At 41.5% G+C, this 25,959-nt stretch overlaps 1 protein-coding gene across 1 annotated transcript; it reads left to right on the top strand.

Moving 5' to 3' along the window:
- Positions 1-293: 293 nt before the first annotated feature.
- On the top strand, positions 294-25,602 carry T265_14688 (hypothetical protein; the record flags this gene model as incomplete). Its single annotated transcript, XM_009174790.1, has 6 exons — positions 294-628; positions 3,798-3,964; positions 18,819-19,155; positions 21,627-21,880; positions 23,593-23,668; positions 25,398-25,602. 6 exons carry the CDS (start codon positions 303-305, stop codon positions 25,600-25,602), a joined length of 1,365 nt encoding a protein of 454 aa, XP_009173054.1.
- Between the last annotated feature and the right edge of the window lie 357 nt (positions 25,603-25,959).

The raw sequence follows: 25,959 nt of genomic DNA, 5'->3' as shown, positions 1-25,959 counted from the left end.
CAGACCATCGAAAATTTAGATATCTAACGTAACTAGGAATTAGCTTGACTGACTAGTTTTCGTAAACCTGATATATTCAAGAATGACTGACGACGAGTTTTCTTGGTCACCTCTGAAACATGAAGCACATCGTGGAGCACTGAAAAAATGTCAATTTCTTCTTAAGTTCTTAAGCGGTCACAACTTCATAACAAAAATGGAAATCTACCCCAACATCAAAGCAAACTAGCCTTTCAATTACAAGCCAAATTTACAACTCCTGTCGAAAAATTCCGCATTATCTTTTTTCAGGCACTGGGCTCATGCGAATCCTTCTGGATGCACACCCATGGATAAATTGCGGAGCGGAGCCGATCTACCCAATCCGAGTCCTAAACATGCGGAAACAACTGGAAATGACAAACAGAGATTGGGGTATCCAAGCAAACCTATATCCGGTGGCTATTGATCGTGCAACAAAAGCATACATCCGCGAGCTAGCCGTGAACATGGTCGATCCGACCCAGATCTACTGCCTGAAACAACCTCTGATGTTTGAGTATCTTGATGTCCTTGCCAAACTCTTTCCAACAGCCAAATTTGTTCACATCGTAAGAGATGGCCGTGCAACTGTAGTTTCGTCGATAACGTAAGTCTATATTAAAAGCGAACTGTTTTATCTGTATAATGGCTTATCCCTCGGAAGTTAAAAAAATTTTTTTGATCAGATTAAATTTGGTAAATATACAGAAGATGAGGGAACATACGTTTTGGTGGACGTCGTCTGTAGCCACCACCAGCCTTGGTATCAGGTAGTTCCTCGTGAATATTTACTTGTGATTGGTCCACCTGGGTTGGTTTCATCTGCGTATTTCAAGCAGTCGGAGTAATTTCGGTTTCAAAATCTGTTTTTATCCTGTAACTGAACTCATATTGAACGACCTAGCGGGCCGCACATGCGTGTTTCTTGTTTGTAATTATGCCAACAGTTTCACCAGAGAAGCTTCAAGAGGATCCGAATGTGCACATTTGCGAAAGGAAGTTTGAACTTCCTACGATTCAACAGTGGACAGCTGACCAATCAAGTGATTAAATCATTCGTAAAGTATTCTTGATCGTGAACTGCAGCTCTTAATCTAGAGAAAAATGCTGGGTTTTATGCTGAATGAAACTCACTCAACGCCGTTTAGCCGATTAGTGAAACTGTATCCCCTCATCCACCAATAAAATGATTTCGCGAAATGCTACTTCAGCTGGTTTTGTGAATGTAATTTCCTTGTGTTCTCAGACCGTCCAGCGTGTGAGGGAAAATGAAAGGATTTGCCAAAACTTCAGTACCTAATTGATGTCCATCAGGAGTGCCAGTTTATCCATTCCCATTTAGTTTCGTGAACACTGAAAGGTTTTCAAAACCCTGGTGTTCATCTAGCTGCTGACAAATCTCTGTTGGTCTGTAATGTGCCTGCGACATCGTTCTTGTCTTCAAAGAGGAGAAAAAGGTGCAGGTGTTCTTAGATGAACCGACCGAAACCATCTTATCCTGTGGCGTGCGCTTTGCACCCACCAAGTATGAGGTCATGCTTCTGGAAATGCAGTCATTGGACAGGGCATTCAAATAATTGAATTTTTGGAACGTTTCGCTTATCTTGGATGCTGCATTAGTTCTGATTTTAGTTCGACAGGTGAGGTCAATTCACAAACCTGTAAGGCACGGCTCGCGTTTGGTAAATTGAGACACATATGGTGAAAAAGCAGACTGTGTCTGAATATCATGAGACACATGTATCAGGCTATATAAGGGGCTGTTTTTTTGGACGGGAGATGTCGCCTTTGGACGTCGCCTCAATAGTTTTCGACACTTGTTTTCTCAGTACATTAGGTGATGTAGGCTGATGCTGGCGAGTCCGGAAAGATATCATTAGAAAAGGACTGTTTGGTTCTGTGACAGAGACTTCAGTCAACGAAACTGTACAGCTTCAAAACCAGCGTATTGCGGATGCCGAATCGTCGTTTACTGAAAACAGTGCTGTTCCGCGTGTAAAATTCCGAGTGGCACAAACACAATGACAGTGAAACTTTGAACTTTCATGGGGAAATGAAGGCGATCATGAGAAATCTGAGTACTCTCGTTGCGGATCACCCTCCAAAATGGAGTCAGCGTACAAAAACAATATCTCCCTTCCAGATGATTTATTGTTGTACAACACCGACGCATCAACCACACTGTGTTATCGATGACGAAAATGATGAAAAATATTCTATCCGCAAAACACTTGAAGTTTATCGGATTCTTTCATCCAGAATCTGTGTTTTCGTTAGAGGCGCAAATTTTGTACCGTAAAATTTTCATTGGTCTTTGAACTGAGCAGTTGTTTTGCTTACTGGTAAGGATGATAATGACGATACGTGATTTCACAGCTGTGACACGTTGCGTTGATCCCCAATGTCAACTGAATTCCGCACCAGCATTTTTTACTCACAAATAAGTTCTGTGAAGTTAAATCTACGCACTCATCTCCTACCAATTTGTTTGTGACGAGCGACTTATCTGGAACCCAGCTAAATCTCTTTTCTATAATGTCCTCAACCAACCTGCACCAGGCAGCCTCATGTTTCAGTTAGCACGATATTCAGAACATCGCAATACATTGTTTAGAAGCTGAAAACTCTTTGACAACCCATAAACATCATAAACGAGAGATTCAGCTGGATTTTCGTCAAAACCGAATAGCTATAGAAATAAGTTTATAAGTCGAATTTCGAAGAAATCGCATTCTTCTTATAAGGCTGGTGGAAACTCTGGGACGGCGCCTAACTGATGGGCTCTAAGAAGGGCAAAACCTGTCGTGAGCTGTCGATTAGTTTTCAGTAACCTTGGACTAGTGATTCACCTACGGTTTGAAGTGTGAATAATCCAGCGGAAGTTCAAAAGTTCACAAGAAGTCTGTTTTTGTTCAAATATAATACAAAATTTAATCTGTATGGTTAGAAACTGGTGGCTGGTTACAAGTTCATTAGCTCATAATATTGTTAATTTAGGAGATTGCTTCCGGTCAACGGACTCAGTCATACTACGTTCACATCACATTTGTGGAACCTCTATGAGAGATAAATGGCTTCGAAAAACCACATCTGTCTGGTTGTAAATGTCTGGGCTTCTTACAGATCACGATGTGTGACTCAGTTCAGTTAATGAACCCAGTCACAACATAACAGATAGAATCACCATTGATACTAACCATGGATCTGATGTTTTACTTCTTTTTTTGTTACTACCATGGTATACGATCCTTAAAAGATTCACAGGGATGAGTTTCTTCTCAGGCCAAGCCAGGTGGCCCCCTAAACATTTTTAAGGCTATTAGGAAGCACATATCTGGGTTTAGCCTAGGATACACTTGTGAATTTGTATGCAACAAGGTTGAACTTCATTGATGCTGGTGACTGACACTAAAAATTTTGCTGAATCTAGTATAACACATGGTTAAAAACCGAACAATCGAACATCAATTATCATCTGATTAGCCGGGACAGGTTCTTATTAGAAGGGATTGAGTTGGCACCGAAGGATAAGTCATACGAATATGAGGATCGCACTGATCAAGCCCATCCTCGAATGTAAGATTCAGAAGGCTACATGTGCTTCTGTTTGGAGTTAGTGACGTCCACACTATTTCAGCATACTCCAATGAGCCCAGATTTATAGCTAATATCGTTTAGGAGACTACTCTCTTACTTCCAACTTTCAATAACTTCTTACACAAAGCTGTGATGTCTTCAGATCCGATTCTCGTTTTTCCCTTTCATTTCTAAACCAGAAGAAGAATAGTGAAACCTATGCATCCAGTGCAAGCTCTTAGAATTTGGGATGACGCTGTGAGGAGGGAGCTACAATTCTGTCAAAACGTTGGTCGGCAAAGGTGCTACACAATCTTCTATGAAAAGCTGGTCATTTCTGCGGAAAAGGAACTAAGAAAACTGCTAGGTAAATGGCAATTGTTACTCCTGAAACGTCTTCATTCGGATCATGTGCGTATTTCTTGTTTTGATAGTAAATTTATTTGTCACAATCGCAAGAACGTCACCAGATCGTTCTGTCCTCACAAATGACACACAACATTTGATCGTCGAAACCTACACCACTGCCACAGAGTGACAACCAACAGCCGTCGGTTAACGGATTTTTGCTATGCTTTGCATCTAACAGAGGTCAGAGAACTGAACAACATAATGATGACCAAAATTTGGAACATTTGATGCACTTCAACTTCCTTTTACCTCTTAGAAGACTTACGTATTTATGCAAAATGGCATAGCTAGAACATTCGCCGCACAGTGACCTCCTCAGTCACGTTATTGCTTGACCCGTGTAAGAAGCTTTCAAGGTTACAACGTGGTCAAACTGGGTACCAACTTACAGAAGTCTGCTCTCAACGACTGACAACATTCGTGACTTAACAATATCGGATACTCAGCAGGCTGTCTTAATCAGTATGCCACTAAACGCGATTTTGAGGTTATTTAAAAAACACGCATTGTAGTAGGCTTTGGAAAAAACAGGCTCACTGCAGTAACTCGGAAACATCCACTAGAATTATTCAGGAATCAGGTAAAGTATGCAGTGCTGACTCGCAGTAACAATGCCAAGAGCAGCCTTACAACAATGAAATTCGCGAAAGAAACAAAGTTAGACTAAGTGTTCTAATTTGTCTTACTCTAGTTCTGACAAACCAGCTGAGAAGGTTGCCAGGTGAGCTTTTATATAACAGATCTAATAGTTGCTTAAAATAAATTAGAGACCACAGTGATCATATCGGTTACAGTAATTTCTGGGAACGTTTTGAGCTCAATCTTGGTCTTGGCTAATCCCGAATTGTGCAACAACAATGATCAGCCAACAAAAAGCTGTATTGCCCTGGTTCTTTTACGCAATCGAGCAGAACGAGGTAAGAGTCTAATCACAGTCTCTGAGGAAAACGTCAAGTTACCCCTAAATGAAGTGAAAGACCAGAAGCTCGAGTCAAGCTGCATGGTTTTGGTTTAGGAAAACAGAAATCATCGCGTAAACTTGTTATGTTAAAACTTATTTCGAAAAAACCACTCACTGGATACCGGGGATAAGTTAACAAGCGGAATTTTTCGGCTGCCTTCCGCGTACACTCATCATTATTTTGCCCCAGCTGATGATCAGACGTGTGAAGAATCCAAAACAGTGAATCATATTGAATTAGAGCGCTTAAGGCAGACGAGCAAAATTAATACTGTTTCCAAGATTGCTGAAAGCCTTTCCACAATCCACGACCCATTTTGATCACCTTGAGTCCCGTCAGCTAATCGTGGTCCCCAAGTAATAACCAAATTTATGGCCTAATTAAGCACCAAAGAGTACACATTTGGCGAAATACGATCATTTACAAACTACTTTGGTGTTAACAGGAGACTCAACTGAAACTTACCTGAATCTTTTTTTATGAAGGAAACTACTCACAAGGTTGCAGAAAACTCCTCGACAGCCCACGACCGATTTCGCCCTTCTTGGGGCTCAGACCCCGAGTTTCCGTCAAACACATGTTCTACTCTAACCCTGAATCTTCTATTCTTGTGATGTGAATGCATTCCTCACTTGCTTATCATTTGTTATGCAGGCAAAACCTGAATCTGATGGATATTCTGAGATTACACAACCGAAAAAGGAACGAAACCTGTAGTTCATTTTCGAAGAAATTTCAGTACCTTTACAAATCGTGTGGTGTAAATCTCGGATATTATTCCAAATGTACTACTGAGTGACTTCCATGCAGCAGACGGAGACACTCCAGTCGACCTCGAAGAATTCGCAAATGAATTTATTTCGTCAGATAAACAAAAGGTGTTTCTCAACTTTGTAGCGTTCCTGGAAGTTCCATGGGATCCAATCGTACTTCGACATGAGACCATTTTGGATAAATTGTCACATTTGAATCCGTAAGTTCTTGTTGGGAAAATGATTTCGATGAGGATGACATCATGTTTTTTGCCTAGAATTATTTGGCCAGGATTATTTCGTTTTGTGCTATATGCAGTTATCATTCGAATGGTTTTACTATATGATATTTACATGCCTGGTCAGTCGAACGACTTCGCAGTTTAGCCGGAGAAGTGCCGGTAATCCCGGTGGGGGAAGAAACGATCAACAACAGAGAGGTGTTGTTTTAGGGCACCTTGTGTCCAGACCACAAATAGTCCTTTTGGTTAGAGAATAGAAGCGTTTTGCAAAACTCGAACGTAGACTACAAAATAGCGTGTCGGGGCACGTGAGATTCTGAAATTGGCATGGATTTTTTCTCGCATGGTAGACCAATGCATACAATAAATTCGGAAGAAATACGCACATGGAATGCTTTTCCCATTTGGTAACGGTGGAGAAGCATTTTTTCACGGATATACAAAGCACAAGATCCACATCAATACGACGGTTGACCAGCCAATCACAAAAGTTCTACTGGTATCTTCTATAACTGTCAATTTTCTAAGTACAGTGTGAATTCGATTGCGAAATTCCGTTAGGGTAGCCACTCTGGGGTGACCGTGAGTGTGGTGTCATCCGAATAATTCCGAGTAATTATTGGTCGCAGTAGGGGACCGCAATGTAGTGAACGAAATGAAGTTGGAGAATGGTGGGGAACAGATCACAAACGGGAATTATAAAAGGACGTCGACAGCTTCATGAACGTGTTAAAACAAGGAGGTGGAATCGAATGAAGCAAAGCCCCAACATCTTCAGGTTCATTTGGAAGAAACTGCCACGCATTTTCTTAGGAGGATGTCTCCTGTCTACAAGGATTTCTCCTGCCCGAGATCTCGGGGAACAAGTAAGAGATGGCTAAGTATCACACGAAATTAACCGTTAGAAGAGAAGAACGAATGTTTTGGGGTATCTGAAGTTCATTCTCTTTTCTGACCAAGTTTCCCAAACCAAGACTATTAAACACGTCCGTACGACACGGCAAACAGGAGTTGTGCCACTGCTAAGATGTGCTGAGACAGACAGCACATCTTCTGCTCGAACTCATTTGGGTCTGGAAATGTTTATTTCCAAACTTTTCTGAAAAAGGCTATTCGCTTGAAGACTGAAAAGTCTACTTCAAGTGAGTGTAATGGTTCCTACTCCGAGTCTACGCTTTGCCATCACGGGCAAACGCTTCCCTTTGACATGGACTCACACTCATTGCTGCTTTGGGCTCACACCAGCAGGATATTCATCCAGTGGCCAATTCAATTGTTTCCCAGTTGTGCAATGTATGCTTTCCTGCTCGATTCGGTGAACATGTGTTATCTTTTGTTTCGCCTGGGTTAGTCGCCCAATCATCATTTCGGAATCAGCCGTAGCTTAGATAATATTCAGTCACGCTGGGGCGACACGAGACTGGTGTGAATGGACAGCTACTTCACGGTTCCCTGCCGTGGTTTGACTGTTCCACACACAGTTGGAAACCTTTGAACGTCATGCGTATGGTAATTCTCATGATTGGGACCAATTAATTGAAGATGGACGAAATGGTATAGAAGTTAAGGATCACCTGTCCTGAGTTTTATCAGTTCAGCTTTTCAACCAGTGGCCATTTCCGTGTATATTTTGGTCTGGATTCTGATAGTCTTAACGCTAGTACCTTACAAATGGGGCCAAACTCCAGATCATTCATAATCCACACTAAGGCACCAGTTGAGAGACAAACCGCATGAATATGCGCGAAAGCATTCTGTATGGCATTTGTTATTATCACATCAGTCTGACCCCTATGTTACCTACACAGATGTGCGTGGCCGAAAACGACGAGCACTCATTTGAGTAGCCTTCGCCTTGTTCGTATTCAGACGCAGTGGCCATTGCAGTTGTACGCATAACTGTGAGATATGTTTATTATACCCATTTCATCTTTCACGATTGAATTAGTCCAACCGGTTAGTGAGTTCGTTTTTCCAACCTTCTCTGCGTTGACTCATGAATCATGTCCACGCTGTCGGGTTTGCTTTCCGTTGTCACGGTATACACCAGGCATCTGAAGCACATTTCCGAGTGTTCACTACCTCCACCCAAGTACAGGTTGACTTTGGCCTTTTCGACCACCCACAGCTCAAACGTAAATACAACAAGCACACTGCGTATATTCAGAATGACTGGTGAGTGTATGTGTAGGCGGGGCTGATGGCCGTCTCTTGTGCTTACTACCTACTGATCGGGAGAGCGCTTATTCCACGGACCTTACAATGGACACCTTATGCCTGCAGCGTCTGTGGATCACGGTAAGAATGATTCACAAACTGAGAGTGAGGCCACAGTAGATCGGATTTTGGAACCATTCACAATTAATTCAGCTGAACTTCGATTTTTGTTGGTTCATTCTTAGTTCAGTGCCTTTCCTTAGTTCTCATGGAAAACTTTCTCTCCAATTACATGCAAAGGAACATTATTGTTGAAGTAAAGATGAGAATACTTGTCACTTCATCAAAGGATGACCATCTTCTTGGGATCAACATTTCTCGCCATGTGACTGGCAAATTACGTTTACGTTTGCAAACAATACCCAGTATATCCCCAGCTAACTCAATCAAAGACCATAAAAAATCGGGTAATGTACGGTGCTCCTTAGAAATTCGAGTTCGATATCCCACCGCATGGAAGGAGAGATGCACAAAGGCATCTGATGCCCTAATTGGCTTCTTGACGAGCACTGAAGACTATTCAAAAGCCCGAAAACCTAAACTACACATATCAGCTCTTCATGTTTGAAAATCCTCTCTGACCGGTGATGAATCAGCTCTTAGCATGCCTCGAAGAAGAGAACTTAGGACCGTGGTGGTCAACAGATCCAAGAGCTATACACGACAGGTTCCGTGAGTTGTCTCCTGTCCATCGAGAAGTGGCAGGCAGCATGCACTCTTCGATATCCGAAAATTTTTGAGGACAAAAGTTATTCGTGATTTACAAAATATTTAATCCAGCTCAACAGTCAAGAAAATAACAGCACTGGAATAAAACCCTTCTGACTTTGAAGATTTCAACACTACATTGAAATCATTGTTTTCCTCTGTCTCAGTTTAATCCTCAAGTTCCATTTTTAGGAAGTGGTCAATAGCATATTTCCACAGCACCATGCAATAGATATCGTTTGTGCCAGTAGTAATCGGCTATTGTATTGAGGTGTCTTCTCTCCGATCACTGGTACGCAAACAAGAAAGTTAACATGTGAATTTTACACATTTATTTCTACACCCACATTTAATTACTATAAAATTGGAGTGAATATGTCTGGTGAGCGATTCATAGAATATGAGGCAAAGAAAACATTTAAAATTAAAGTGCGATTTTATTACACGTCATATATTTTGTCGATCTCTGGCTGTGTACTTTTGTTTTCATTTCATTGCTATTTAACTCGAGACAAGGCTATTTTGTGCGTATGCGTACTTGGTTGTCCGTAGGGAAGGAACGCTCATCAGTCACGGTGTTATTGCTGTCAGGACCTGAGAACTCCAGTGGGGTTTTGTTCATACTAAACAACCCTCAGAGGTTACTTCATGCGAAGCGCTCTTTTAGTAAGAGCTTTGAGCTCTTGGCATATCCCGGCCTCATAAAATACATTTATAGGTGAATATTTGTCTAAACGTGCTGAATTTACATTTTAGAACAATACCTGCCTGTCTAGAAATGCCGCTTTCATCTGCAGCTTAAGTGTCTGAATTTAACCATATTTGATAAGATTCGTCGTTTGTAATGACCCGAAAACGATAACCATGGACCAAAAACTCACGTCAATTTCTATCGGCCTTTTAGCTTTGTAAGGTTTGCCTACTAGGAATTTACCTAACGATGATTGACGCTTGGTGTTTTTAGCTCGTGTCCAAAGTGCAGCCTTTTGCTGGGTGCTTCAGTCAGTAAAAACAATCTTGTGACAAGTTGCGTTCTGTGTGGAATTCGCAGCCATATTACTGTCGTTCAAAAACTTATTATTTACTTATATGATTATGCAAATAAGGCTTCGTTAAAAGGAGATGATTTTGGATTTTGTTTCTGGTCCCGTTTGCGTATCATCAGCATTTTTTCAGCGTGCCTACCTGTGAACTCTGAACCGTTGAGACGAATCTGTTTCCAACTGTCCAGCGCCTATCTCTGATAAACCTGGTTCTTCACTTGTAAGAAGACTAACTTGTTCGTACGCCTGGATAAAGAGTTCACTAATGTACGTTGGTTAGGGAGAAGCTGGAGTTTACTCCCATTTTGTGAAAGTAATGAGAACATTGTTGGCGGAACAAAAGCCCGGACAAAAGCAATGTGATCACTAAAACATAATGCCTAAAATTCGGGTACGTATGGACTGTTTCATCATAGCTATGTTAATGGTTCCTCGTTGGGAGCATGCAGCCAGATTATCCGGTACCAATTTGTCCTTTCTGTTCGGGCTATCTCTGGAAATTGCAGATTGGGAGACTATTTCGTCAGACGGAAATCTTTGAATATTTACTCGTTTTCTAAATACCACGTTTAAGTTTCAATGCGCTTACTACTTTTTCAGGGGATTTTCAAGCTGTGCACACTATGTACTTGCATTGCATGTAAATAGTGTTTAACGGCAGTTCAACTGCCTACAATTTTCTCTTGAGTTAAGACGGTGAACCAAATAACAAGGGGAATGTTGAGGCTAATTATTTTCAACTTAAAATCACTGTTTGCCGATCGTTTATTGTCTCTGTTTTTCAGCCATGAGGCCAGCACGAAACAGTTCTTGAAACCAATTCACACGGCATCCTTAGGTGCATGGGCCTACCCCAATTCTTCTTTCACGCCGGAGCAGCTGAACACGTCCACAAAAGATGCACCTCTCTTAAAAGAGCTCGGGTACGACCTCGCAGGTATCCCACCGGACTACTCCAGGCTTCCAGATGCGCTTCCGGCACCAGTAGTACTCAATTCAGTTTTTTAAAAGATTTTTTCCGAACACGGATGTATCCTTCATATTTCTTGTGGCTCTTGTGAACTCTCCTTAAATATAACCGCGAAGGCCTTTTCTCCACCAACAGATCCCGTGTTCTTCAGTTAGTAGGCAGAGGTCAACTCAGAATTAGAATCCACAGCCTGTTTAACCTGTGGGTTCACTGGTGCGTTGGAAGAGGTCGAGAATTTTGCACGATGATGACCGGTTTTCGAAACTTTTTGACATTCTCCCCCTGTTCGATCACTTGTACACATATTGTTCCAGAAATAAAGAAGGAAAAGATGCATTTTAGCCAATTTTAGAAACAATCACTCTCATTCTTTCAGTAGTCTCTTCGATTCCATCCCAGTATTTCACTGCACTTAGGCTTATTAAGAATGTATTTCCGTTGCATTCTTGGTCGAACCATCAGCAAATTATACACAAATAGGCTTTGGCTAACGTGGCTTTGTCGCGACTGACAACCACTTGTGTGTGATTTACTGGTTATCCACATTTCACCTGAATTGTTCTCAAAGGCCCTCTTTTGACTTTGAAAAGCAAAGGTCCAAGAGGGTTCATCAATCAGCGACAGCATGTGGGGTAAGCGCGCGCTATGCCAGCGTATGTGGCGTGACCGTACATGCCACAAAATCCTGACCCAAAAGTGGACGTTGGAATGAATGTATTCACTCCTCCAAGTCTGTCAAAAAGTGGACACCATTCACATCAAGAACCTGAGTTAAATATTACAAATCATGTTTCGGTTCGTGATAGCCTGAAACGCTTGAAATTTCCACATGTCCCGATGTTCTTGTCAACTCTAAACTCTCAGACGTGTTTTATTGAGCACTGGCGTACAGATTAATTATATACTATCGTACAACGTCTCCCAGGTGGTCAAATGATACAGCCATAGGCTTCTTATCGTTACCCAGATGCGAGGTTCACTCTCGATGACTATTGAAAGTAGGAAAAATAGGATGTTATTATACCCCTCTTTATTGATGAAGCCTTAGGAGCACAACATTATAAAGTCGAAGGATAGTGCTATCACCTAATCGATTTCGAGAAAGAACAATTCACCCGATGATATTTCCACGGTGTTCCTTACTGAGCTAGCCGTGTACTGGGTCAAATTTCCAGATAGTCTAGTTCCATGCAATCATGGTTCAATACTCGACATCAACATAAAGTCTGGAATTCTACTCCATAATTAGAATATAAACCTTTCGGAGTCTTATTTAGTGCAGTTCTGAGTGTGTCAGTTTTACTCGTTCACATAAATATTCAGGTGAACAAAAATCTCTCCGCAAGTAGCCTTGAATAGATCAAAACAAACGACCTACATCGTGCTCGTCTGTTTTGCCAAATGTATCGATCCAACCCGAATGAACACTGCGCACTCTGAGATAATCCGTTAACTCAGTTAGCGGCCGACATGTTGATTGGTCTTTCAAACAGTGTTCAGTAGAGTACGTGGCTCATACATCGTTAAGCTAATCATCTGTAAAAGCAAAACCTTGACGGTCATGAGTGCAGCACGTCATCGAAGGGGTGAGCGACTTTTTCTATGCACATTAGTTTCATTTTCTTCTGCGAGGAATTCGTACATCCAACACTAATGAACTCAGTCTGTGAACAGATGGTTTGGCATTATGTAAGTATATACTCACCTAAAACTTGAGATGAATTCTTCTGCATGGACCATCCTCAAAAGGGATCACTCTAGTTTGATCTCCTGGAGTTTCCGTCGGACTTCTGGAACCCTTGATAGACCGCCAGTCAGCTCGATACAAGAGTGATTTTGCAAAGCGTTATTGGATAAAAGTGTGACTCAGATGGGACTCGAGTGGCTATGCATTTCTAGTCCATAATCAGGCTATCCGATATCCCAGATTATCTCGACTGCAAGCTCAACAGACATTTCGTGTATAATCCAAACCAGCTACTTGTTTCATATTTATTTTTGTCACCAGAAACTTGCATTCACAAAAAGGTAGGATGCATTATTAGTGAACCTAGCAGCCAATGAAAATAGATGCCCTGTGTTTCTTTCGATCCCACATAATATTGTAACGTGACTCGTGGTCACTGAGGCCAATCGATTTCAAACTGTCAATAAACTAGGTTTGACTCAACCCATTCGGCGAGTAACGATCCGATGAATCTCGTCATACTACGTTTTCCGGTGTGAACGAGTGGTTCTTCTGTTCTAAAATGGTGGCCTAACAGTTGATTAATGCTTTTGAAATAATCCCTATTCCAAATAGATTCACAGCAAAAGAAAAATCGTCGGCTTCACAAGAGCTGTCGGAAGTCAAAGACAAACATAAAGTATAGTTGTCGTCTCCTCAAGATGCATTCCTCCATTAAAACTCGACCGTCTTATCCACCACTTTTTCATTCTACGCCATGCTTGTTAGTTTTTACATGGATGGAATCCACATCCTTTCACTCATGGGTGACACAAAAGTGTCGAGGTTAGAGATTGAGTGAATATTTACACTTCATCCCAGCATCTGATGGACGGTTAGTACAGAAAATTTCGAAATCGCTTTGGGGTTTGTTCATTATTGTTTAGTCTTCAAAGGAAGTTAAGAAAAATTAAATCAAATGCTTGAAAATGTTCACACTTTAAAATCTCCATGCAAATGAGATTTTTACTTTCGTGTCTAATGAAGTGTAACCGCGTAGTTCGTATTGATCTACCAAAAACTCTGTACTGTACTCTTCACTGATAGTCTTTGAAGTTTTATGGCGATTTCAATTTTGTACCATTTAGCGCAATTTGCCACTTGATTTATACTACAGAGTACGCATAAATTTTAAAAGTGAGAGGCTAGTTTGGCTTTTGTAATTGTCAATTCTGCAACCAATGTCCCTCAGCAACTACAGAAAAGTAGTTTTGCTTTACTGGATCAAAGAAATTCGGAATATTTTGTTCTAGGCTCCACATGTCTGTAGACTATGAAAACTTACAGAACGGGTTGCAGCTACGATCAGAGGCGAGATTCCAACCCCAGTCAGATTGGTTCACATTCACACGCAGTGATCAATTTTGATCGGTCCTGTCACCAATCAGACCGTTTCCTCTCAAAAGGTAAAGCACGGGTTAGAATTATACCGATATGATCCACATTCACAAGAAAGAACCAAGTCACAATGAGTTCCACAGCACTTTCCACTAAACACTATTAGTTACCAAGTTGTTCCGCCATCCTTTGCTCCAGAAGGTTGGCTGGCAATGTTGGGCACATGTCACCCAGGGACGCATAGATTAGCAACTCACCGAAGGCGCGGTGATGCATCAATTGCCTTCGAAAGCTGGCCAAATGATGGCCTATTAATTGGTTTTTCCAAACTACTTAAAAGTAGGATGATAATAGTCAGAAAACGTGCACATCTCCAGTATTTCTACTCACCTCACCAGGTGGTAAAACAGTGTGTCTAATTCACATGATTGCCTGAAAATTTGACAGGAGCCACATGAAGCACGTATTCTCAACCAGTAAAATGCGTCTACGTCCAAGCAACTGACTTTAGAGGTACCGACCAACAGCTCCTCCCAAATGGTAACATCTTTCATTACGCTGATGATGCACTGTTATGTGAGAATCATCACACTATTTGATCAGTTGAAAAACGTAGAAATCATTCATAAGCCACCATTTTCGGAAGTTCGGGAAATAGTCTGTGACCGTAATTATGATGCAAAGCAAAGTGCTCTGGATAGTTGTTTCGGAGTAAGAATAGATGTTATCAGAGCGTTAGTGGGGTACCGTGACCTTCTCCCATCTGAATTGCCCAGAATCGTTGGCATTGTAACCCCTGTTTGTCCGTTTAGCAATAATCTCGCTGGGCAGAGGTAGATTAAAATAACTTAAACACATACAACGGGGTTCCCTTAATTGTTCGACTGTTCTGATTTCAGAGAAAACTGTACTTTTGCTACTTTTCATCTTGTTCTTAATGTTCACCATTGTGTTGATGTCAACGCGGCGGGCTGAGTGCGATATCCAGGGGGATTCGAGTGGGGATCCACCACTTATCTTTGTCAGCGGACAGCAAAGTTCAGGTAGGCCGTTGCCATTTGTCCTCTGCTCATTTTGGATAAGAGTGTTTGGAGACTGATGAATCTTTCGAAAATAGAAACTGCACAAGAGAGAACAAAGTTTATACAACTGCAAAGTTTGTGGATATAAATATACACAAAACGAAATGTTATTAAAGTCATCCAATTCCTCCCCAATTTTCATGGTGGAAGTGTATGTCTCTCGATTTTATGACGGAAGCCCAGTGAGATAGTAATACCCTAGACACAACTTGCAGTATTTCATAAGATTATTCACTGGTTTCAGATTAAGGATGATACGCGTTTTATCGGTGTCACCTTTTAGGCAAGCACAGAGATCAAATCTACCCTAGAAGTGTTGTCTCGAAGCCAAAGATGGATGAGCAGCAGGAAGGAGAAGCTGTACCATACAGGAAAAAGACTGCCGCTTGTGGTACAAATTGAAACAAAGTTTTAACAAGCACCACTCATTCCGTTCAAGGATGATACGGCAGATCATTGATTTGGGGAGGTTGAATACCAATATCTCAGATTGGTTGATTTCCCACTGTAGAGGTTTTCCAGTGTTTGAAGCCATCAGGGTTTTTACGAAAAGGTTTATATTGAGCTGTTCACTCATGAAGGGAGTAACAAAGTTATGTGACTCGAAGTGGTGGAGGAGACCAGAGGTTCACTAATAAGTATCCTGCCGCACTACAGGACTCATACTAGGAACGGTCTCGTTTTGCTCCACGTGATGACGCTTTATACCATTAGGCACAACTCACAACTTCGAAACTGTTGTTCCAAACTGTACCAACTTTAAGTAGGTTACCGCACAGTCCGTATGAATTAAAATATTTTGGAAACTATCTGGGGACGTGTCCTTCGAAGAGCACATGATTTATGTGCAAAGTTTAGTGTAAACATTGCATCTAAATGAAGCAGTTTGCGTGTCATGCGATGGTAACTGCGCCGGACTGCTGCGTAGACGTACTATGGAATAAAAGTCAGAATCAGCGCTCACTACCCAACCAACTTGTAGTTGTGCGTGTCTCGCACCTCCATACTTACTTTCTATACTGACTCGACGTCAGTTTGTCGAAAAAGCAAACATAAAGACAAGTATACCAACCGTCGGTTGTCCTACACACGAAGTTTGAAGACTCCGTGTTCCAAATCAGTCAGGTCTCTAGGGGAACAAATGATTTCTCAGGCTTCTCAAGAGGAAGCCATCTAGCATTTGATTTGCAGTGTTTTCTAAGAGGGTGAACTATATTGGGAATAGGTTGATGTGTTCTGTTTCTAAAGAAGTTCTCCTATCCAGTTATGCAACTCAGAATTAATCCAAGGCCGGTTAAAATTCTTATCCTTAAATGACGAGACGTTCTGAAGCGACCTCCTGGAAACCTACCAATACGAATGTATATATATACATACATATATATACAAGTGTATAGGATAGTCACCCACAAGACCTATCCTAATAAGGTTTATGGGCCCACTAAGGCGAACGAGTACGAAGTTTGTTCAGTTCCACAATGTCGTGAATGCGATAGGGAGACTGATCCTATTCCGAGTGGGTCACCTATTTCTCAGCATTGAGACCCTGCGCCTACATGGGTAGACCTTCTCTGGACCTCTTTATTGTGTAGCATTTCCTTTCTTTCGATCTCACCTGGAAGCCCACCAATCAGCATGATGCTAGGCATCAGCAATCCTGACTTGCCTTCTCCACCAGACAAGTTTTTCCGTGATGCGGGTCTCGTCCAATCATGTCAAGTGGCTTGAACACAGCTTTTATACCAGACTGCATTCACCCACAACAGCGTTCGCTCTTCGAAGGATTCCGGTCTTTTGGAATTTGTCATTTTATTCGCTGCGAGCGGTTTTGCCCAGACATTTCAGGTGAACTCGTCCAAGAATCCAAGCATATTGTCCGTATGCCGTCCAGCTCTTTCTGTCTTACAATACTGAAGACAGCGCAACGTCCACACACGTTAAAATATTGGTATCTATGTCCCAACGATGATTACCCCAGACCCGGGTCTCATTGTGCCAAATACATCACTGGACTTCACATTTCATAAGTTCAATTTAACACGAAGTGTCCGATCAGTTTGTGGTGTATCGTCAAACAGCAGAAAAAAATAGCTCTCACATACAACCACTCACCTTTATGTATGGTATTTTATTTTGAGCTCCTGGTGTAGGCTGATAAAATTCAGTATAGGACACACAACGCGCGTTATACTGCATTACCCTTATCGTATTGTACAGCAACGTGCTACATTGTATAGTGTTACAATGATGCAAAAAAGAACTTAAAAACGATTCTAATATTTTCACATCAATCTCACCTCCAGTTCAAGCATGCTAATCTAGATCACTGCACACATTATTTTGTTTGGACGCGTACATTATTCCCCATCGGATTAGACTTTTAGGCATGCCACCAAAGTATTTTATCGAACTCAGTATTGATTTTCGAATGCAGTAGACAGACCGGAGGCTTTGTTCTATTTCATTTTAATGTACCCAGAATATCACTTGGGATTGGATGCTTTTTAGGTATCAGGTGACCGATGCGAACTGTGCCGTACAGTTTCATTCAGATGGTAGAAGGTTGGATAAGAAAGTGCTGTCATAAGGGCATTGGGAACTGACAAGCGGCTCTATTATTAGATTTTTTATGTTGGTGTTCTGTCATCGTAATGCGTCTGCCTGCATGGAAGCAATATATTAGTACAGAACAAAAACTTGTTTTTTTCCAGGTATGGAATCTCATATAGCGTTTGGCCACCAAGAGTAGGGCTTCTCTCATGTTGAGCACGCTCACACGCAACCCGGAAATAGAGTCATTGCACAAAGCGGCCAAAAGCTCCAAGTCTGTCGTCTGTTTGCGACGGCCTAACAACCCTGCATCAGCGGGAGATAGACAGCTGTCCATTACAAACATGTATTATTTGTACGACGATAAAATTAGGATTATTCTATTGCCGTCTTTGGCTTGCAAGGTTATAGACTTTGCTGGCTGGTGAACAAATTTAATTTTAAGGTAAGCCTTTTAAGGACCGAAATTTTGCGGTGCTTCTTGGGTCAGAAGCTTTCCTAGTACAGGGCAGAGCTAACATTTACTCGAGTTTTCCACTTACTTCTGTGAAGGATTCAATAGTTTGGGACACTTGAAGGCACCTAATTCACGTTAATTGGTATACTGGGCAAAGTTTAAACTGCTTTACTTCGGGCAGTGTATGTTGCCTTGCTAAATGAGTCACTTTCAGTATTTAAGCCAAGTTGTTTGTACCACCATAGGTTAGCGAGATTGGCTATCCGCTCTGCTCGACCCAGTTGGATCAGTCGAACATCTAAAGATCCCATCACATTAAGTGAAAGGCGGGACAACCAATAAAGTGTGTTGGCCACCAAAATTTAACCTTCACACTGAAGCACTTCGTAAACCTTCGAACATAAAATGTGCTGTATTTTAGTGACCGTTGAAAGCACAGCAAATTTGAGCAGTCATTGAATTGCTTTGTTAACGAGGGGAATATCAGGAGAAAATTCTCTCACATTTGACAGTCTAACGCGCATGTGCATGCAATTTTTCTCATGAGATATTTATCAAACCTTTTTGTAACATTCCCAATCTCTAAGAACGCATTTACGATATTTCAGCCGAATCAACTGACTTTCAACCCAACTAGGACGCCTCTTCCCTTAGGAATGTGCACTAGTGTTTTCATTTTTGCCCAGAAATATGCATTCATATACTGTTTTTTTTCGTTAAATGCTCAAAATTTCGCCTCCTTGCTGTCTTCTCCTCAAAATAGGTACTGGGTTGGTTCGCGTATTACTTGATTCACATCCAATGATCAACTGTGGTGCTGAACCGATCTATTCGATGCATGTGTTAGCCCTGAGAGAAGATATAAAGGAATCCTCAAAAGACTGGCTCATCAAAGCCAACATCTATCCAAAGGCCATTGACCAAGCTACGAAGGCATTCATACGCGAACTGGCTGTGAACATGGTGGATAAGGCCCCAATATACTGTCAAAAACAACCATTACTGTTTCGGCACTTGAACTATCTGGCTGCACTATTCCCAGAGGCAAAATTTGTTCACGTTCTGCGAGATGGAAGAGCAGCCATCGCATCGACAATTGAGTACGTACATATACATCTTGGTGTATCAAGACAGATATAAAATAGCACCAAATGAATCCTATAATTTCTCATTCTCTCTTCCATTCTACCAAGCAAATTAAGCGAGAACAGCTGTCAAAATCACCTGGTTACGGGCGTCACCAAACGCCCGTAATAACATAGCTGTCCACTTGTTTTCGCTCGGAAGTTCAATCCGGGTGGAAATCTGGCTTCATCGTGAATGTCCCTAAAGGGTCTGGAGTATCACTTTAGAAGCTGTTTAACGTCGGTATGAACATTTGTGTCTGCGCCCACGCCAGATTTATGGCCTACTACACTAGGATGAGCTCGAACGACAGAGAAATCAATATGGTGAGAAGGAAGGGATGTAGCATTTGACGCCAACCAGACTTAATCGCACTCTTCTCAAGGATTTTTGGTGACGTAATAAAAAAGTCACACTACATTCTACAGTTTCACTTCCAGAGGACCTAATTCTTACAAAACCAGTTCTCCGGTCCCTGAGAAAGACAATAACTTTGATCAAAACTGGAAACTCAAAGGCTGAGGTGTTTGGACTGGTTCATACCACTATCGCGTGAACACAGTCATACATTAATTCAGCTGAGCATACAGATTGTGAACGTGATCATTTGGACCATTAGTGCTTGGTAGATGCATTCATATCTGGCACGGTTGAAAAGTGCAGACCTATAATAGACATCAGAATGTTAAATTGCACCAAACTAGATCATAACCACCTTCGGTAGTCAGGACAACCTTTCCACTATGTTTTAAGAGTCCCATGAAATATCCAACCGGATGTGCTTACTGAAACCTTCCTCCCTATGTTGCCGCAACCCGTCGTTTTCTTTGTTTCGCCAGACATCTCGTTCTACCAATGACTCATTGATTCTAGATAGTGGGAAGCTGTGCTCAACGTAAACAATATACATCACAGCCCTTGGCCGAACAGTCAAGTTTTCAACCACTATCTGGATGGTCGTCAGTTGAAAGCTTTCTGAGGTTCGCGCGGTATACACTACTGATGTATCTCAATAAGGATGAAGCAGCTGAACAATTCTTCCCGGCTTTTCACCGTAGATCAGTTTCACTCGTTGACTCAGTAGAAATTTCGAACCCATCACTAAGTTCTGATCCTAGTTACGTGAAAAACTCCAGCTGGTCGTACCTAGCCGGAGTATGGAAGAGTGCCAATGTCGGTCCGAAATCGTTTGTTTGTCACTAGAGAAGCAGCGCGCGACGACCACGTGCCTGACCCACTGTTGTAAAGTACGGTGTGTGGGTAGTCTCCAGATTTTTAGATTCAGGATAAGTTCATCGTGGTTTGAGAGGTACTGTTTCCGCGCCAACGTGATTATTCTGGTTGACCATATGACATAAGTTTGACTCTCTGCAGAGTTATTGTGCACTGCATATTCATGGTCATGCTGACATTGGAGGCGAGTGCGTTAATACTGTCATAATAGTGCACGCTGTACCCATTTCATTCGTCAGGCTTGCAAAGGTAAATATCTTCACGCTCAGGCAAGAGGAATGGCTTGAGTTTTCCAGGCAGAAGGCAATATAACGTTGAATTCACCGGGGCTGAAATGATTTCTACCTATATGGCCCTCGTTTGGTCTTTTGGGTAGGAGCCAGTGTCGTTAGTTGAACAGGATACTGTCCATTCCAGTCTAGGAGAAGTTGATCGTTGTCTGGAGGCACTCATGTTGTGGTGCCTATCTACAAACAATCATTAGTCTACTCTTCCATATTCTCCTGTGCAGCTGACTACGATAGAAACTCGACCAGAGCATTAGAGAATGCGCTACACACTTCCTGGTGATGGGCCTTGTCATAGACCTTTGGTAATACCATACTGGTGAAAGGAAAAAAGCCTTCGCTGCGGAGTTATTTATTAGAAAATGCCAACTGACCAGTTGGAGACTATTGGACAGGGAAGGAAAACTCTCGTTTGCATCCTATTTACAACAACTGAACATCCATCTTCTCCTGAATGCGTCTTCTTGAACTTTCCTGGATATTCATTGCCTCCAATCATGCATTGCTCAGATCCAAGCAAATGCTACAAAGCGATACCACAAATTCCACGACAGATCTCCCCTTTCAAGAGACGCAAAGTGAATTTACAAGAACAAAACCTACTACTCGCACGCCTCCCCATCAGTAGTATCACTGTTACACTGGTATGGTGAATACCAAGGTGCCGAGCCAGAACTTTCGCCTCTTCTTCGGTTTCTTTTTATCAAACGTGCACTCAGCTTTACCTCCAAAGGCACGCTTATCCGGTGTTGGGCACCAACATACAATACTAGCCTCACCCCTGACAAGTGCATATTTAGCACATATCATTAGTGTGGCAGTCAAATCGATGGTTAACCAAACACAGTGGCTCAAATTTACCCGTAAACCTGCTCCATACAAATGTACACATAATTTTTTTGGGGCCTTTGGAGCTGTACATCCAGCTGGGGACCATGCCCGATGATGTCCGTCAAAAAATGTCTATTCTCATTCCTTTCTTACAGGAGAAAAATATATCCGGGACTCACCCATGAAAATCCGCACACTGCCCTGCAAATCTGGGATAAGACAGTCCGCCAAATGTTGGTTGATTGTCAAGACCTTGGTCCCCAACGATGCTATACTATTGTTTACGAAAAATTGGTGTTGTATCCGGAGCAAGAACTGCAGAAACTTCTAGGCAAGTGTCATACAAAACGTACTTACAAAGTCAAGGGTGACGAGTTGCTTGTTTAACCCACATTGTCAGAATATGACTCCACACATCAATGTTTATAAAACTCCCTTCTTGCCATCTGGTGGGATCTAACTATATCCTCAGCTGTGGAGATTCATAATGCAAGGAACAGCCGACAGGGACAACGATTATGCTATCTTATTTGTACAGTACAAAATAATACAACTGGCTGTTCTGAAGGCGTTGGATGGGCCTCTACCCTCCCTGTAGATCTTCCTCTAGATAACTACTACTTGTGTACATGGTTAACTAAGATATCAGCATATTTTCTCTGTCATCAAAGACACTGAGAACAAACAATTGTTATGCCACCTGGTCTGAATTGAACGTAAAATAAAAAGAGAGATAACTTTTGAGAACAATGTGGTCTTTAATTGTAAGACGAACTGATATAATTCATGAAGTAAACTTGCTATGTTTCGTCCGGCATTCCAAATGCGACTCTTTCTAATACAGGCGTAAAGTTGTTATGTCCAAAAATCCTTTTTTACGAAGCAATTTCATCAGGATGACAATGAACCGAATGAGGCATACTAAAAGCATACCATGTACTCACTAAACAACGGTGATCAACTGTTTCTCCAAAACAGAGTGAAAGTACGGTGGTTAAATTAATGACCACTGAAGCAGTTAAAAATCACTCATCTAGACCCTACATCCAAGCATGTTGCAGAAACCTCTTCTGAGCTTGCATCTTGTATCTGTGGAATCGAAAGAAAATTCAGTTTGACCTGCATCCATTGCATTCATGGAATCATGCCAAAGATGAAACTGCCGAGGTGACTCAGATTCTCGATTCGGTTGAACTCTCGGCTTAGCTAACATACAAGTAGCAAGCAAAATTAACGTACCGAACCATTTTACTGATGAACGTAAATCCACGTGAGTTTTTCGTTGCAGAGTTGGTGCCTGTGGACGCGACTTACAGTGATTTTATTGGAAAAAAGAGCTTTCACATTTGAGCGCACTAGATTTTGTCCAAAGGGTGAAGCAACCATTCCTGTGTTTGTCAGTTTCTCTGACTATTAGCAAAAACCAAGATAGCAGGATCTGACGTTCAACACATGCGGTCCTTATGTTGATGCATGATCTTCGCAGCTGCGTATCTGGAAGATTCGGTGAAATCGGCAAAACTTTCTATCCTGAAAACGCGCACAAAAAAGTCATGTTACCAAATGGTCCGGAGAAGGCAATCCCTTTTCTCAAAATGAGACATATCCTTTGAAGAAAAGACTTATCACACAACTGCGGAGAGATGTTGGGCACTCCACAAAATCTATACTTTTGATCCTGTTTGACATTTTTTTCTCAAGCAGCCAATCAAATGAAACTAAGATTCGTTACTAAATATCCAACCAGTTTCGTATTCGAAATGGAGAGAGTTCATTGTGTGTGATTCTATTTTTATTACTCTAAATTTCAATTTACCAGATTAATCAATGGCTCATTTATTTCATGGCATCCGTCGAGTCTTATTGATAATACCGAATGAGAATACATGACTGGGTTCCAAAATCACTGACGAATTTTCATATAATGAATCTTTAGTAAGCATAATACGTCACCACCAATGGGTTCGAGACAAGAAGAAATCAAATCTGAGTGCGATAAATCTGGTTAAATTTAAGTAATAATTTTTTCACAGTCTAATCACACTTTACATTTCTCACCAGGCTTTTTGGAGGTTCCGTGGGATCCGATCGTTCTCAAGCATGAAACAATTCTGAACAATCTGTCCTACTTGAATCCGTGAGTCTCTCCTTGCCTGCCAGCTTCCGAAAAACGTCATATCCTCATTTTATGGAATACTTCCTTATGCTTACTGTAACCAGAGACATGAAACTCAGCACCGTTACTTAAATAGGTCATACTATTAATAATTTTGCAGCTGAGGACGGTTACCGTTATAGCATGAAATCCTCGGGAGTTATAGGTCGACTGATAACAGAATACAGATAGGGTGCACATCGCTGCTTCGTTTGCAATGAAAGAAGCAGATTGAAAAATAGCAATATTGCACCGTATAGTATGGCACAGTATAGTACCATTGTATAGTAGTAGCACAGTAGTAAGATAATGTTGTAGTAATAATAGTATGACAGGCATTGTACAGCATAATTTACTGCAGTATGACATGGTATGTTACAGAGTCATGTGAGACGGCAGACAAGAATTTTACAGACTGCTTAAAAGAATGATTTCGTTTTCCATTGGGTACAGAAAGTATCATTGCTGCTCCATTCCACCGGAACCCAATAAAATCATTTTGTACGCGCGGAATAACTGTTAAGGCTTAATGTGATACAGATAACATGGGTAAGTGGCGACTTCCTCGATGTGTTTCGAACATCAATGATGGCCAATTATGCTGACCAGTTATGCGGTTTCTTGGTCGACTGTAGTTTTACTCTTGCAATGGGATCAGCGGCTGGTGTTTCTATTGAAAGTGTGCACGGTGTAACACAGACAATCCACAACAAGGCTAGTTAGTGGGGTGAATATAGTGTCTGCCATTACACACAACAAGTAAGCAACTAGTAGTCACTACGACTGAATTGTAATTTTGTCAACACAGTTTCAGTTGGTTGAATGGAGATTCCAAGCTATTCATCGTATGTGACAAAATAATAAGTCTCGCATTCACTACCAACAGTTCAATTACCCGACCACACCATTTGCTGCTTCTGTCAGTATCCCACGTATCAAAAAGTACAACTCAAAGCACACACTTGTCCTAAGTACGTCAGTCATCTTATGAGGGTAAGTATGGGAGATACTTTTCGAAGAAAGAAAACAGGTTCATTTCCTGAAACCAACTTAGATTTTGCGGCAAAAGTTTCACCGACCGTTCCTCAACAATAGCTGCCCTCGTTTACACTTCTCGGAATCACGGAGTGTCAGTGCAAAAAGTATTCATTACATTCCAAAATGTCTTTAAAAACCCTGGCAGGAAACTTAGTCTAAAAGGGAAATTCAACTTGCAGCATTACACTCAGTACTTAAAGTCGAAACTGTTAACGTGCACTCTTAAATATGAGGGGTCTCTTGGCGAATCAGTAGGTGCCTACCCCAAAGTGATTAAAGACCAAACAAACTCCCTGTCAACTAGGTTTCCCACATCTTGCACGACTTACTACTCAGCCGATTTAGACAGTTTGTTGAGAGCGATTACTAATGTGCACTATCGATTTTTCTTTCGTGTTCTGTAGTATACTTAATCGAAACTCGATATTCTGATCAATCATCCTAGAAGCGCTTCAAAGCTATTGTATGCTTCATTTTTGTGCAAAATGCCACATTCTTTCGTGGTACGCCAACTAATCCCAATCACAAACATGATGGAACGTCTGTTTAAGGTGAATTAACTGTATATCACTGTGTGTTTAGTTGTGAAGTCTCAGAATGCTATGTTTGGAAAGTGGCCTTGTTTTTTGTCTTACGCTATCACCTTCTACTTCTATTTTGATTTCATTCACAGTTACGAGGCCAGTACAAAACAATTCTCAAGAAAAATAAATACAGACTCTCTGTCCAAATGGGCTAGCTCCGAGTCAATTTTGCCAGACTGGTTCAAAGCTCAAGCAGTGGATTACTCAAGTCTACTACATGAATTGGAATACGACAAAGTTGGAGTCCCGCCCGACTACAGTAAACTCCCTGAGGTTCTTCCACACATTCGGTAACTTTTTCTTGCACATCGTCCTGTACTTTCTTGTTTGGCGCATCACGAATGTATCATTCCAGATGATTGTGAACGCAAAATATCCGCGTTGTGTCAATTTTTCCATGAAAATTCTTTCTCTGCTGCATTCAGTCAAAACACAAAATATTTTTGATACACGCAATAATTAGTTCTCTTATGTCAGCCTTATCAGGACGTCCTTGTCCTAGGTTCGATCGGAAAATTCTTGAAATATGCAATAGTCATTTCACTAACAGAGATTCTAGATGGGCCGAACCAAACGGGACTATCCTATGAGAAAATTCTCGTATGAAGGATCAGACAGACAGAGAAGTAGCTTATTACCTTTCATCAGCCA

Source organism: Opisthorchis viverrini (genome assembly GCF_000715545.1).
Source record: "Opisthorchis viverrini unplaced genomic scaffold opera_v5_242, whole genome shotgun sequence".
Classification (NCBI taxonomy): domain Eukaryota; kingdom Metazoa; phylum Platyhelminthes; class Trematoda; order Opisthorchiida; family Opisthorchiidae; genus Opisthorchis; species Opisthorchis viverrini.
Note: the sequence above shows the minus strand (reverse complement) of the source record. Positions and strands in the feature narration are given on the sequence as shown.